This window comes from Pelodiscus sinensis, chromosome 9 (genome assembly GCF_052426305.1).
Source record: "Pelodiscus sinensis isolate ZL-2025 chromosome 9, ASM5242630v1, whole genome shotgun sequence".
NCBI classification, from domain to species: Eukaryota; Metazoa; Chordata; order Testudines; family Trionychidae; genus Pelodiscus; species Pelodiscus sinensis.
This window is the reverse complement of record NC_143060.1, coordinates 31,710,584-31,726,872: the sequence shown is the minus strand read 5'-3', so window position 1 is coordinate 31,726,872 and position 16,289 is coordinate 31,710,584. Positions and strand designations below refer to the sequence as shown.

At 41.0% G+C, this 16,289-nt stretch overlaps 1 protein-coding gene and 1 pseudogene across 1 annotated transcript in view; one reads left to right on the top strand and one right to left on the bottom strand.

Moving 5' to 3' along the window:
- LOC102452731 (vitellogenin-2) overlaps positions 1-6,823 on the top strand; it is a 28,171-nt gene extending 21,348 nt beyond the window's left edge. Inside the window, exons 30-35 of the mRNA XM_075936360.2 lie at positions 1,011-1,197; positions 2,201-2,295; positions 3,993-4,090; positions 5,208-5,367; positions 5,596-5,757; positions 6,476-6,823. Coding sequence (XP_075792475.2) covers positions 1,011-1,197; positions 2,201-2,295; positions 3,993-4,090; positions 5,208-5,367; positions 5,596-5,757; positions 6,476-6,594 — 821 coding nt within the window. The 3' untranslated portion in view covers positions 6,595-6,823. The remainder of the gene's footprint in view (positions 1-1,010; positions 1,198-2,200; positions 2,296-3,992; positions 4,091-5,207; positions 5,368-5,595; positions 5,758-6,475) is intronic.
- Positions 6,824-11,688: 4,865 nt separating this feature from the next.
- LOC149523925 (uncharacterized) lies at positions 11,689-13,662 on the bottom strand (annotated as a pseudogene).
- Positions 13,663-16,289: the final 2,627 nt, after the last annotated feature.

Below are 16,289 nucleotides of genomic sequence, written 5' to 3'. Positions count from 1 at the left end.
GCCAAACCAATTTGGTTCACCTGTCAGAGGCTCCAAGATCTACCAGTAGATTTCGATCTACTGGTTGGTGGCCACTGCTCTATAGGCTCTATTACTTTTTTAGCAGTGTCTGAGAATACATGGATTGTTTTTCTCTTATTAAAAAATAAATAGTATTTTAATGGTTTTTTTCATGATGATAAATCATTTCCAACTGTAAAGAACATAAAGAACATAGTTTGGGGCTCTTTTGCATAAGAGCCCCAAAGTATTTATATCCAGACTGGAAATTAGAGATATTATTAAACTTTCTAAAAAATTCCTCATATTAGTGCATATACTGTTGTTGTTTCACATTCAGTCCGTCTGCAAGAGTCAGGATAAAATTACACAGGAATTTATGACTTCATTTTAATCTGTTTGTTGCTGAAATATGAGGAATATGTCTTTTATACCATGCTTAGAGATTATGGGCACTTTCGAAAGAGAGATGTAAATTAGGCAGAGTGAAAGTGCAAATGAAGTGGGGATTTAAATATCCCATGCTTCATTTGCCTAATTGTGTCACAGTAGTCTTTGGAAAAAGGGTATTTTGAAAGTGAAACCGCCATCTAGACGCGGTTCTTTTGGGGAAAAAAAACCCTTTTTCAAAAGATCCTGTACGCCTCAAAAGTACAGGATTTTTTGAAAGTTTTTTTTTCTTCGAAAGAACCGTGTCTAGACAGCAATTTCCCTTTTGAAATGCCCTTTTTTGAAAGACCGCTGTGACGCGATTATACAAATGAAGCGCGGGATATTTAAATCCCTGATTCATTTGCACTTTTGATCTGCCTAATTTACATCCCTCTTTCGAAAGAGGGATGTAGTTTAGACATACCCTGAGTAGCGTAAAGTCCATGTACTCCTGTAGAAAATATATCATCTATTGTCTCTCTGATATGTAGAGCCAAAATAAAATAAGACGTTTAAATAAATATCTTGTATGAAAAGGAAAATATTCACCAGTTTCTGTGGCATATTTTTTTTACCAGCTCGTTGCACAGTTTCCCAAGACAAGATCACAACCTTCAATGAGGTGAAGTTTAATTACTCGATGCCCACAAACTGCTATCACATCTTGGCCCAGGACTGTAGCCCAGAACTGAAGTTCCTGGTAATGATGAAGAATGCGGAAGAATCTGCTGACCTTAAAGCAATCAATGTCAAACTTGGCCATCAGTAAGTAATTCTAAAACTCATTACAATCATCCAATCCTGAAGGCTACGTCTACACTGGCATGATTTTCCAGAAATGCTTTTAAAAGTTTTCCGTTAAAAGCATTTTTGGAAAAGCGCATCTAGATCGGCAGGACGCTTTTCCGGAAAAGCACTTTTTTTCGCAATCGGGGCTTTTTTGCGGAAAACAGTACTGTGCTGTCTACACTGGCCCTTTTGCGCAAAAGTCTTTCGAAAAAAGACTTTTGCCCGAACGGAAGCAGCATAGTTTTTCTGGAAAAGCACTGATGATTTTACAGTAGATCGTCAGTGCTTTTCCGGAAATTCAAACGGCCAGTGTAGACAGCTGGCAAGTTTTTCCGGAAAAGTGGCTGATTTTCTGGAAAAACTTGCCAGTCTAGACACAGCCGAAGTGACAAAGGTGGGAAGAAGGATGGCAACCTCCCTGCACAGACAAATAAAACACTCTTCGCTTCGGCTGTCACCGGGGAATCCAGAAGCAGCCACAGATGTACTGGATTGCAGAAGATGAGGACTCCCCACAACACCTTCCTCTGAAGGAACAAATGTTATCTCTATCACATACTCTGTAACGTCTGTGTCCCACATCCATTTCATCTAGACTGTGATTTGTTTTCAACCAACTCCTCTTCTGGCGTGATACTGGAAATGTAAATGTATCACGCTATCCAGATGAGATGATAATGCAGAAGAGATTTCCATCTATATGTTACAGTGGTGGTATAACACCCAGAGTTGTATCAGTGTTTCTCTTTATTACCTTACATATGCCTTGAATGAGATAGATGGCAAAACAGAATATGATGTTACCCCCCTCAAAAGGTGGGATAAGCATCTGTGTTGTGCATTGATGATAAATATGATGGTGAAACAAGATAATGCTAAAATCAGTGATATTTAGTGAAAGATGGTGTAGTCTGGACATAGTATGTTCATGAATACAGTCAGAATAGAATATAAATTCATTTCTTTCTCTTTTTCAAAGTGAAATTGACATGTATCCTGAAAATGGACTTCTTAGCCTCATGGTCAATGGTGTTGAAACCCCAGTGGAGAATATCACGTATAGTTTAGACTCTGGTAGGTGTTCATTTTAGTCTTTTTTCATTAATATTATTAGGAGAGAAATATACTCCAGTAAGGGTATTTCAACTTTTTTGCAGTGATATTGCTTAAAATAAATATTTTTGCCTTTGTATTCAGGGTTAACCAGTACTAGTTATGAATAATTGTGTATTTTACATATTTCCAGATCTGCATTATAAAGACAGATTAGAATTGTGAACTTTTGAAAAAGTTAAGCAAAAGACAGTTGAGGTTATTTGGCCCATCACTTCCTTACTAAAATGTGTAGGCACTCAGGAGGGTATTAGGTTAGCCCAAATATCTTGGGGTATGTCTATACTAGCCCCCTAGTTCGAACTAGGGAGGCTAATGTAGTCATTCAAAGTTGCAAATGAAGCCCAGGATTTAAATATCCCGGGCTTTATTTGCACCTTCCTGTCCGGGCGCCATTTTTAAATCCCCTCAGTACGAACTAACTACCCGTGGCTACATGCGGCAGTCAAACATTAACTCGAACTAAGTCCTTAGTTCGAGTTAACTGTTACACCTCATTCCACGAGAACTAAGGACTTAGTTCAAGTTAACGTTTGACTGCCGCGTGTAGCCGCGGGCAGTTAGTTCGGACTAAGGAGATTTAAAAATGGCGCCTGGACGGGAAGATGCAAATAAAGCCTGGGATATTTAAATCCCGGGCTTCATTTGCAACTTTGAATGACTACATTAGCCCTCCTAGTTCGAACTGGGGGGCTAGTGTAGGCATACCCTCGATCATTTATATAAAACTTTTCCAAATACAGCTTTTCTTATAGTTGCCATATCAGTATGGTGGAACTTTTTGCTGACTTAAGTTATATGTGACATTTTGGGATTTATATCGATGCAAAAACACCATAGAAATATTTTTAAAAACAGAACACTAAAAACATTATGGAGAACTGTAGGGATAAAAACAACAAGTAATCCTGTGGCACCTCAGAGACTAACCAAAATATATATAGTATCTTGAGCTTTTGTGGTGAAAACTCACTTCATCAGATGAGTTGGAGTGGAAATAACAGAACGTAAGAATAAAGTCAGTCAACAGGCAGAGCCTGCACCATTCTGTTAATGCATACACATTTTGTTCTATGAATAGACACATTAAGACTTTGTTTACAATCAAGGGAGTTGGAGTCAATCTAGTTGTCCCCCAACTTGATTATAACAACACAATTAAAAGTTGTAGGATATAGATGGAGCCATACCGCTCCAAAACTGGATAAACACTTTGGGAGTCCAGGATTTTATCCTATTTTCATTGACTTGGATATTGGTAACTGTGTTATAAATGAGTCAAGTGACTACCCAAGTTGCAGTCAGGTTTCCTAACTCTATTAGAGTGTAGACAGGGCCTGAATTATCTACAAAAATTTAATACCAGTATTGGAGGATTCCATTATTATTCCTTGAAATAAATAGGTAGCTGTTAATATTTACAAAGGAAAATGAACACAAAAGTGATTATTAAGGATTTAGAGTTAAAATTGTGTTTCCTACTTTCTGCCGACAACTACATTCCATAGTTGTAATGTTTAAGGAAATTAATTAGTTAATATACAATTTGCTTTGTTTCTTCAACAATAACAAAATGCTTAAAGAAAAACAAGGCTTTGGTTATATTTTTACAGAATTATTATCAAAAATATAAAAGATCATTTATATTTTTATTGCAGATGCTTCTCTGGTGATCAACAGTGAGAAGAAAGGTCTATCACTTTTGGCTCCTGACTATGGCATTGATAAACTATATTTTGATGGACGTTCATTGAAGGTATTTTTCTCTCCTCTGCTAGCATTTTCATTTTCATAAAATTCCAAAGAAATCCACACAATTCCATATTTAGGAAGGAGAATCACTACTAATCAGTTTACCCCCATTATTATACCCCATTTACTGGTAAAGGTCTGAGTTCCACACTCAGATTTTAGTATCTATTTAAATGCCTTTTAATTAAAGTAGATGAAATTTTGAATGAGTACAAGGATCTTCATTAGCAAAGCCAACATAAAGATCGGTGTAAAAGAGTTTACAGAAGGAACAGCCTCCATCCAGTCATCATAATATTCTGCTCTTACATAGAACCATTCATCTAAGGATCTCAAAATGCTTCACATACATTGAGATTTATTGGCACATAAGCTTTTGTGGGTAAAGACCCACTTTGTTATAATCTGATGAAGTGGGTCTTTGCCCATGAAAGCTTATGCTCCAATGAATCTGTTAGTCTATAAGGTGCCACAGGACTCCTCGTTGCTTTTGCAGATTAAAACTAACACGGCTACCCCTCTGATACACATACATTGAGGAATTAAACCTCAGAACATGCCTGTCTGTTAGGTAAACTTAAACATGAGGTTTTTGAATGACTTGCTTAGGACACATTGAGTCAGTAACATAATTGCAAAGAGACTCTGAAATTCTGAATTCCTGTTCCCTGTTCTTATCGTTACACATCTCTTCAACCAGTCAAAACAAAGACTTTAAAAAAAACCCGGTAATAGTAGAATGGTCTACTAGGAATGTTGCTCAATTAATGGTGTGTATAGCAAGTGCTAATTGATCTATAACCATCTAACATCCATCTCACAAAGTGTTGACATCTTCAGTATCAATAGATGATTGATACAGGACATAGGATTTCCAAAAGGCCCTAACGGACCTAAGCACTCAAATAACCCTCATTCAGGCCCCTTTGAAAATCTCAGCCAGAGGTATTGTTACGGAAATCAAAGCTCAGAATCAAATGTTGTTCTTTAAAAACAAATGTCTTAGCTTTACCTTGATTTTTATTTTCCTCTGCAGGAGGCCATTCTGTAACAAAATTCTGTTTCATTGGCATTATTCTTAAATATACAGTTGAATTAACTTTTACTTTATTTTCACAAAGGTTCAAGTTGCATTCTGGATGGCAGGGAAAACATGTGGCATTTGTGGAAAATACGATGCTGAAAAAGAACAAGAATTTCAGATGCCTAGTGGATCTGTAGCTAAAGATGCAGTGAGCTTTGCACAGTCTTGGATTCTGTCAGAAAAGCCCTGTGCTGGAGGTATGAAGACTTTTACTATCTATAATGTATAATAGCTGCAGATGGTGGGAAAACTGACTAATATTTATTAGTCAGGGTTATTGCTTTACATATGATCCATATAGAATTTTGGATGGTGACAATTCATTTGATATATATACACAGTATCACTAGCAAATGGAGAATTTGGAGGAAAATCTAAAGCCATTTATACAAGGTTTTGAAATATCAATGATTGTTTTATTGCAGCCTGTAAACTGCAGCGTTCACTTGTGAAACTTGAGAGAACAATTCAGCTTGAGGGCCAAGAGTCAAAATGCTATTCTGTTGAGCCTGTGATGCGCTGTATAAAAGGATGTTCAGCAACTGAAACCACCCCAGTTTCTGTTGGCTTCCATTGTCTGCCGGCTGGTAAGTGAACACAAAATCCTATTATAAAAGTTATCCAAATATTTTCTTCTTTAGGCTTTGATTCAGCCAGGTGCTTAAATTCAAGCAGGAGATTAAGCATGTGATTTCACTAAGACTACTCACATGCATAAGTTTTCGGCATGTGCTCAAGGAACTCCCTGAACTGGACTCTTAATTGCTAACATTTGTGGCACTAAATTTAATGCATGCAAAAATGAATATGTTGTCTGTCAACATTTTATGGTGTTTTCCCTGGAAATTACTTTTAAAGTTGGTAGCTAAATGGAGGTCCTATATTATCTGTTGTTAATTCATCACTGTCTATGGTCCCAATGTTGCTTCCAATGAAATCAGTGGCATTTTGTCAATACTGTAACTTAGTGAGGTTAGGACCAGATTCCAAGAGTAACTGAGATTTCACGACTATTGTGATTTATGATGAATTTTTCTTTCTTTTCAAAGTTTGATATGTAAAAAAACAATAGCTTCAGAGCTAGTATACACAAGTTTTTAATTGCTGTATTTTAAATTAATGATTAGTTGGATCTGTGTTTGTTGTGATGGCTGTTTTCCAAACCAGTTATTCAAATGCAATGTGCATGATAACTAGGAGTACCTAAGTCCAGTCTGTGTAATAATGAATTCTGTGTGACAAATTCCACACCTTGCAAACTATTTTTTTTCATTCTTATCATTTGTCATTTTTCTTCACTCCCAGATTCAGCTGCCAGCTTAGTGGAGGGACAGATGAAACTTGACCAGAAGTCAGAAGATACACGGGAAACAATTGATGCCCATACTGCGTGTTCATGTGAGGAACTACAGTGCATTGCATGAGGCTACAATTCAGCAGATTAGAAATTTGGAGCATTGTTTTTATATTGTGATACCAGAAAATTCCTCCTAGGCAATCACAGATTTGTTAATTTAAGTGTTCAAAGTCCTACTGAATCTTCTTAGGGAAAACTGATCTTTTAAGAAAATATTAAACTTTATTACTATAGACAAAATACTGAATATTCATACATATGTGATTTCCTAATAAATCTGTGCATTTAAAAAGAAATGGTGAAGAGTTCCTTATTTCATAGCATATAGAAAGTAAGAGATCTATTTTGCTTCATGTCACACACGCCTACTTCCCATGTAATGTGAATGTTCAATATAGTAAATAATTATTGGTGTTATTATTTATTATTTATATTACCATAGTCCCAAAGAACCCTAGACATGGACCAGCACTCACTGTGCTAAGTGCTGTACAAACACAGAACAAATCTCCGCCCCAAGCAGCTTACAATTAAGTACAAAACAAAAGACAGCAGATGGATGCAGAGGGACTGGGAGGACAAGAAGTCAGTATGAGGGGTGTGATCTCAACACAATGTCCTAAACATTGACAAGATTTTTTGTAGGTATTGTTGCAAAGGAGAGCTTTGAGGAAAGATTTAAAGATAGATAATGAGGTAATTCTGTGGACATTTAAGGGCTGCCCTTGCAGCATGGGAGAAGGTGCAAAGGTGCATGTTTGGGACTTTTAACTACTTAGTATTTAAAATTACATATTGCAATGTGCAAAGAACCTAATTCTGCTCACACACCAGTGATCAAGATCAAGAGTTTTTAATTGCAGGCAGTGGAATTACATCTATGTAAAATTGGTGTTCATTAAAATCAGGCCCAAAACCTCTTGCTTCTTTTGTGTGAAATCCTCGTGTCAATGGGAATTTTGCCATTGACTTTGATGGGGACTGGCCTTTATCTTTTGTGTTTATCCCTATTGGCTAGTAAGTACCCTGCTGAGAAATACTGCCACTTACCCGCTTCATTACTGATACTCTTTTATTTTTTACATGACACTGTTGATGCAAAGCAAAAGACAGTCTGACTGGCATTGGGAGGCTCAGTGAATATTTACAATGCACTTTGAAATTAAAACATTCCATATAAGGGCTAAATATTATAACTACTTGTAATGATCACTTACAGAGCATCTTCTATCCAAGAATTTCAAACCTTAATCAATTAACCTCATAGCACTTCTGTGAGATAGGTATAATCAGTATTAGTATACTCAAAATGCAGACAGGGAAACAGAGGTATCAAATAGTTAAATTACTTACCTATGGTCACAAGGTGAGCTAGTATCAGCTCTGGCATTCAAATCTAGATGCACTGACTTCAAGTCCTGTGATCCTATCCCATCAGATCATGGTGTCTCATATTTCATAATAATGATGATTATTTTATTAATCATTGTGGGAGATTTGTTCAGGTTAGAGTTACCATCAGCATGAACGAGTTCCTTCTCTGTGAAGCTGATACATTCAGCATCTGTGACTGTGAGTGAGGTTCTATTGTTGGAAAAAATGGCACCTTGAACCAAAAACTAGTGCTTTGGGCGAATTAGATGTTAATGTTAATTAAATTTTAAATTTCTTTATGATTATCTTGTGTTCCAAATAGTGCGATGCACACAGCTGCTTTAGTAACACTTGGAACTCTCCTACTATCATCCACATTAACTACTCTGCACGCAGTGGGGTAGCTATTTTGTGGAAGGTAGATTATTTCGAAATCAACTCATTTTCATTATGACCTTTGCTTTCTGACCAATGTAGTATTAGGGAAGTTGTGTCACAGCAGATATGGTCTGGCATGACTTTTAGCCCTGGGACTAGCTTAATGCCAAAGATACAAACACACTGCACTCAGGAGCTGTGATGGATGATACAGCTTTCACAGCAACCCCGTGGTGCACTATTTTAACACAACTCACCAGAAGACAGTGCCTGAACTCCAAGGGATATTCCCATAAGGTGTTGCCTGACTTTCACTCTAACCAGTGATGGTCAGTCTTTGGTTGTAGATGTCTGCCCTTTTCTCTTGCTCTTTCTGCAGCAAAGCTTGTTCCCTCACACACCCTGTCATTGTCAGGAGGTGGCTCAGCAAGGGCTAGATGCCAAGCCCTGCGCGGCTTTACTTACATTCACAACATGCACACAGATTTGTAACAGAAGCACAATACAGGACTATGTAGCACTTCAAAGACTAACAAGATGGTTTATTAGATGATGAGCTTCCGTGGGCCAGACCCACTTCCTCAGATCAAATAGTGGAAGAAAATAGTCAGAGCCATATATACCAAAGGATACAATTTTAAAAAATGAACACACATGAAAAGGACAAATCAAATTTCAGAACAGAAGGCGGATGGGGGGGGGAGGTGAATGTCTGTGGGCTAATGACGTTAGAGGTGATAATTGGGGAAGCTATCTTTGTAATGGGTAAGATAACTAGATCCCTTGTTTAGACTCAGATGTAAAGTGTCGAATTTTAGCATGAATGACAGTTCAGAAGATTCCCTTTCAAGTGCAGATTTAAAAGGTCTTTGTAGCAGGATGCAGGTAGTTAAGTCGTTGAGACTGTGTCCTTTTTGGTTGAAATGGCAAGAAACTGTTTTTTCTTTGTGATCCTGTCTAATATCTGTTTTGTGGGCATTGATCCTTTGGCGAAGTGTCTGAGACGTTTGTCCAATGTACATAGCAGACGGACACTTTCGGACACCTGTATTTTGCTTCAGCTACACCAGACTAACACGGCTACATTTCTATTAGATTTGTAACACTATTTCTTAGAATTCAGAATGGTTACACTCTAGAACTCCAAAAACAAGTACAGAGAATTAGAGAGAGAGAGAGAGAGAGAGAGAGAGAGCGAATATAGGTTGTTCCCTAAGGCAGTGAGGCACAATTAACCCCTCTAGCTGGCATTTTCCAGACACGCCGGCTGCTGACTGATTCACTCAGACCCACTAAGTTGTAAGCAGAACCAGGAAATCTCTCATGCTTAAATTGATAGCTGGCTGGCAAACCAGTTTCCAGTATACCGTTCTCACTTCTGAGACATGGTGCCAGTCTTTGGCTATGACCACACTACAAACAAAAGTTAGAAAAAATACGCAAATTGCAATTTGTGTATATTTTCCCGCTTTTCTTCCAAAAGAGGCTTTTCCAACATTTGGTCTACATTGGCCCAAATGTGAGAAAAAAACCCGCTTTCAGAACATCCCTTCTTCTTCATAGAACGAGGTTTACAGGAATGCCAAAAAAAACCACGTCTGCTTTTCTGAAATTTATTTATGCAGCTCTAACCCCTCATTAACCATACAATGAAACCCCAGTAGCATTAATACATTCCTTACAACAGGAACTCAGCCAGCCACATACAGAGCCTCCTTTCTGCCCTGTCAGTAATGTGCAAAGTAAGTAAGTCCCATTCAAAAACTTTCTCAGACAGATGTCTCTTGAGGTGTCTCAGGAAAATCATCAAATATGGACAATTTTGGACTGAAGAGCAAATTCCACACTCCTAGACTAGAGCCTTCCCAGAAAACACTCTGCCTGCTTCTTTTACTTCTGTGTGATTGAAAGCTGCTGAGCTGGATCAACACTTCCCCAAAACATCATATGTTCAGCTCTGTTCTCAGCATGCACCTGGGACCCCAGCTGCAGGACGCATGCCTGGAGGTCTGTTCCTGCCCCTACACCCAGAGTTCTGCATGTGGGATCCTGAACTCCAACCAGCCCTGCACTGGAGGCTCTCCTGCCGGCCTACTAGTTGCCACCGGCCCAGTGTTCAAGACTCAGTTCACAGCCCTGCACCTGGAATCTGTACATGAGGTCCCCGCTTCCACAGGCCTTGCACTGGGACCTCTGCTCCCAGCCACATATGCTGGGTCTCAGCCTGGTCTGCATCCCCCTGTTACCAAAGGCACAGCCCCTCTCCTGGCCCCAGATGTGAGGAATGGGGGGCATGGACAGAAGTAAGAAAGGGTGAGGTAAAATTTTTAGGGTGGTAACTGTTGGCTTTCAGCAACCCCACTGTAAAAAATGTTCCAGCACCTCTGAGCTTAGCTATTGAACTTCTGAATGTGCCCAATCGAGGGATACAGTAAGTGCAAGTATCAGAGGGGTAGCCGTGTTAGTCTGAATCTGCAAAAGCGGCGAGGAGTCCTGTGGCACCTTATAGACTAACTGAAGTGTAGGAGCATAAGCTTTCGTGGGCAAAGACCCACTTCGTCAGATGCATGTAGTGGAAATTTCCAGAGGCAGGTATAAATATGCAGGCCAGAATCAGACTGGAGATGAGGAGGTGGATCCAATCAAGGAGGATGAGGCCCACTTCTAGTAGCTGATCTGTAGGTGTGAATTCCAAGAGAGCAGAAGCTGCTTTTGTAGTTAGCAAGCTATTCACAGTCTTTGTTTAATGCAGAGTTGATTGTGTCAAACTTGAAGATGAACTGTAGCTCAGCAGTTTCTCTTTGAAGTCTGGTCCTGAAGTTTTTTTGCTGCAGGATGGCTACCTTTAGATCTGCAATTGTGTGTCCAGGGAGATTGAAGTGTTCCCTTACAGGTTTTTGTATGTTGCCATTCCTAATATCAGATTTGTGTCCATTGATTCTTTTACGTAGGGACTGTCCAGTTTGGCCGATGTATACAGCAGTGGGGCATTGTTGGCACATGATGGCATATATTACGTTAGTAGATGTGCAGGAGAATGTACCAGTGACAGTATGGCTGATCTGGTTAGGTCCTGTGATGGTGTTGCTGGTGTATATATGTGGGCAGAGTTGGCACCGAGGTTTGTTGCAAGGATTGGTTCCTGAGTTCGAGTTATTATGGTGCAGTGTGTAATTACTGGTGAGAATATGCTTCAGGTTGGAGGGTTGTCTGTGGGCAAGGACTGGCCTACCTCCCAAGGCCTGTGAAAGCGAGGGATCATTGTCCAGGATGGGTTGTAGATCACTAATGATGCGTTGGAGAGGTTTTAGCTGAGGACTGTAGGTGATGGCCAGTGGTGTTCTGTTGGTTTCTTTCTTGGGCTTGTCCCATAGCCGGAGGCTTCTGGGTACACATCTGGCTCTGTCAATCTGTCTCCTCACTTCCTCGTGTGGGTATCATAGTTTACAGAATGCTTGTTGAAGATCTTGTAGGTGTAGGTCTCTGTCTGAGGGGTTGGAGCATATGCGGTTGTACCTCAGTGCTTGGTTGTAAACAATGGATCGTGTGGTGTGTCCGGGATGGAAGCTGGAGGCATGCAGGTAAGCATAGCGGTCGGTAGGCTTTCGGTATAGGGTGGTATTGATGTGACCGTCACTTATTTGCACCATGGTGTCCAGGAAATGGACCTCCCGTGTAGACTGGTCCATGCTGAGGTTGATGGTGGGGTGGAAGCTGTTGAAATCATGGTGAAATTCTTCCAGAGTCTCCTTCCCATGGGTCCAGATGATGAAGATGTCATCGATGTAGCGTAGGTAGAGAAGGGGTGTAAGTGGACGAGAACTGAGGAAGCGTTTTTCCAGGTCAGCCATAAAAATGTTGGCGTATTGTGGGGCCATGCGGGTGCCCATAGCAGTGCCACTGGTCTAGAGGTATATGTTGTCACCAAATCTGAAATAGTTGTGTGTGAGGATAAATTCAGAGAGTTCAGCCACCAGTTGTGCTGTGGCATGATCAGGGATACTGTTCCTGACAGCTTGTACTCCATCTGCATGTTGGATGTTTGTGTAGAAAGCCTCTACATCCAAGATGGCTAGGAAGGTGTTTTCTGGAAGATCACCTATGCATTGTAGTTTTCTCAGGAAATCCGTAGTGTCACGGAGGTAACTGGGAGTGCTGGTGGCATAGGGTCTGAGTAGAGAGTCCACATATCCAGACAGTCCTTCAGTGAGAGTGCCAATGCCCGAGATGATAGGGCATCCATCATTTCCAGGTTTGTGGATCTTGGGTAATAGATAGAACAACCCTGGTCGGGGCTCTAAGGGTGTGTCGATTTGTTCCTGTGCTTGTGTAGGGAGTATCCTGAGCAGATGGTGCAGTTTCTTAGTGTATTCCTTAGTGGGATCTGAGGAAAGAGACCTGTAGAATTTGGTATTGGAGAGTTGTCTGGCAGCCTCCTTTAGATAGTCAGGCCTGTCCATGATGACAACAGCACCTCCTTTGTCAGCCTCTTTGATTATAATGTCAGAGTTGTTCCGGAGGCTGTGGATGGCATTGCGTTCTGCACGACTGAGGTTACCAGGCAAGCGATGCTGATTTTCCACAATTTCGGCCTGTGCACGTTGACGGAAGCATTCTATGTAGAGGTCCAGACTGTCATTTCGGCCCTCAGGAGGAGTCCATGTGGAGTTCTTCTTCTTGTGCTGTTAGTGGGAAGGTATCTGTGTGTCAGTGCACTGTTCAGTGTTGTGTTGGAAGTATTCCTTGAGATGGAGACGGCGAAAGTAGGCTTCCAGATCACCGCAGAACTGTAGCATGTTAGTGGGGGTGGGGGGGGGGGGAAAGAGAGTCCCCGAGATAGAACAGACTCTTCTGCCGGGATATGAGTGTAGTTGGAGAGATTGACGATATTGCTGGGTGAGTTAGGACCACTGTTGTGGCCCCATGTGGCAGGTAGGATTTTAGACAGCTTACAGTGCTTTTTCCTCTGTAGAGAAGTGAAGTGTGTAATGTAGATCTCCTGTCTTATTTTAGTAAAGTCCACTTGTGGAGAAGGTTGGTGTTTTATGAGAGACTCCAGATTGGAGAGCTCTTTTTTTATGTTTTCCTGTTTGCTGTACAGGATGCTGATCAGGTGGTTCCTCAGTTTTTTGGATAGTGTATGGCATAATCTCTCACTGTAGTCTGTGCAGTATGTAGATAGCAATGGATTTTTTACCTTCAGTCCATTTGGTATAATGTCTATCCGTTTGCATTTGAAGAGAAAGATGATATAAAGGAAGTGCAAGGGCAGGGATTTCTCAGGTGTGCTTCTCAACGCCAGAAGAGTTAAGGAGGGATCTTCACCTGAAGCAGATGTTTTGTGAAACATTGATTTTATTGTCTGAGTGGTTCTCTCAGCCATTCCATTAGATTGTGGACAATACAAGCCCATAACTAGAGGGTGTGGGACAGCCACTAAAATACCCAAATGTGTGTGCGTGTGACTAAATATGATTAGCTAACACAGCAAATCTATAATAGCCTGCTAGCAGAGCATTCATCTGCTCCCGCAAGTGCTGTAACATGTTATGCTCCAACTAGCCTGCTGGTGCACTCTAAAAGGTACTTAGTTTGGGCACATGTAATCCCATTTCAAACATGTCTCAGTGCTTAATTTGTTTTGGCATTTCAGAACCCCAGCATCTGTAGGCTTGCTGCATCAGTTATGAATGTAAAAAAAATTGTTTGAGGCCTGGCACCTCTTTCATTGCAAATTAAGCAGTGACAGGCCCCCATTAATGTCTCTAAATACCTTTTAGAGTGCATCAGCAGGACACAGAGAGCAAACTTTTATAGTGTTCTACAGTTTACACCCTGCAGGCCAAGCACAGACTAGTGCTGGGTTGCTAACGGTGGGGCGCAAGGAGCGTTGCTAGGGAACATACTAATTGAGTACGAGCCTGATATACCATTGGTCTGGCCACTGTTAAGTACTTATGTATATCTACCTTTGAACTGGGAGGCAGGATTCCCAGCTTGCATAGATGTCCCTGTGCTAGTGTTGCTTGAGTTAGCTCTCTAAAAATAGCTGTATGAGGGCAGCAACCTGGGCTAGTGCTCTGAGTATGTACAGCGCTCAGGCCCATAAGCAGGGGGTGTGTTTGCAAAGGGTGCGAAAGCATCTTCCTCCCTCTGGTCTCCCAAGTAAGCATGCTCCCTCCAGCTAGGGAAGGCGGGAGCAGCGCTGTCCAAGCCTCCTTCCCCCATGCTCTGACCAGCTGGTGGAAGGCTAGGGCTGATTTCCCCACTACTTGGAGGCCATGGGGGGAAGGGGTGCATTCACACCCTTGTGATCCACATTTACAGAAAAAGCTCCCCTCCCCCCAGAAATTCCTGCGTGCGGGCCTGGCCCCCTCTCCCTTTGGCTCCTTGGGTTTGTACCCAGGCAGCCATCCCAAGTCACTGCCCAGCTACACTGATATTTTTAGCACACTAGCACAAGTAGCACTAGCACGGATACATCAGTGGGAACCATACTGCCCAGCTGAAGGGAGACATGGCCAGTGTGTCTCAGCACACTGTATCTCCTGGTGTGCTGATTGCAGTTCCCTAGCCGTGTAGTAATTTGCACCATTTACAGATCTACTGTGCTCCTGACAAAAACAACTGCTTCATGCAAAATGCGGTCACTTCTGTCACCATGTCATGCTTTCTAGATAGTCAGGGAGCCAAGCGTGTCTTTCTTGTGAGTATACTACAGTTTTGATACTTTGGGAAGTGAGGCCAGGGATGTCCAGTTTAACCCACAATTCTTTTCATTAGATACATAACAAGATGGCTCCAGTGGACGCCCACATCATGTGAGAGACCTCTTTCACTGGGAGGCCCTCCAGTGGTTAAAGAGAGGAGCTGCGGTGGGACAAGCCTCTGTGCCTTTTGCATGACAGAAGAAGAAGAAGATGAGGTTTGAGGGGGGAAGCAGGGCAGAGATGAGGTGAAGGGACAGAGGCAGGGACTGGGGAAGAAGAGGCATTTTCCCAGCCCGCCACCAGGGTGCAGGGAGGAGTCATGTGTGGGGGGTTGCTCCCCCATATCCTTCCTAATCAGTCACCGCTGGTTCTCTGTAACTTGAAGTCTTTAAATAATGATTTAAGGACATCAGTATCTCAGGCCAAGGTTATGAATCTACTATAGTCTTAGTTCTGAAAGTCATGGCTATATTTAATAGGAAGGGGAAACAGTTTTGAGAGTAATGCTATCGTTAAGAATGACTATTGATGAAATAATTACTATGTGATTTTTTGGGGGGAAAAAACCCTGCTCTTCCGAAGAAACCAATGATCTAGGAGAAAATCTATATTTTGTAAGACCTTATAAAAAAGAGAAAAATCTGAGGAGCTAAAAATAATTCCCTCCAATCAATTACATTGGAAATTACACCAGTGACAAAGACAAAAAAAATTAATTTAGTAAAACAAACTACCTAATTTGAATAAGCTAGGCAACTTAGTTTATGTAAAATTCAATGAATTACCTCTACATTTTAAATAGATTGCATTGTGGATTTGCTAAGAATAATAAATTAAATCTAAACATTTTGTCTGAAACCAAAACAAAGAGATACTTGAAATGTGAAAATTACAGACCTCTTGCTCATGGGCCATCTCCTGCTCCTCTTCTCACATCAGTAGTTCCACTGATGTAATAATTCTGGCAGGGTGATTAAAATCTGACATTCAAATATGAATAATTCACTCATCAGAATGCTCCAGATTGTGCATGATCCAGCAATTTTCCTATTGAGTTAAAGCTGCTTCTCTCCTCTCCCCCACTGCCCACATACTTCACTTAGGGTTTGTCTACACAGCATGCTTATTTCGGAATAAGCTATTTCAGAGGAAATATCCCAAAATAGCTTATTTCGAAATAGTGCGTCTACATAGCAAACGTCCATCGGAATAGCGCTTAGCTATTTTGAAATAGAATGTCCACACTGATTGGATGCTGAATTGCAGTTAAGGCCACCCGGAAGCACTTCAGGCAGTGCAT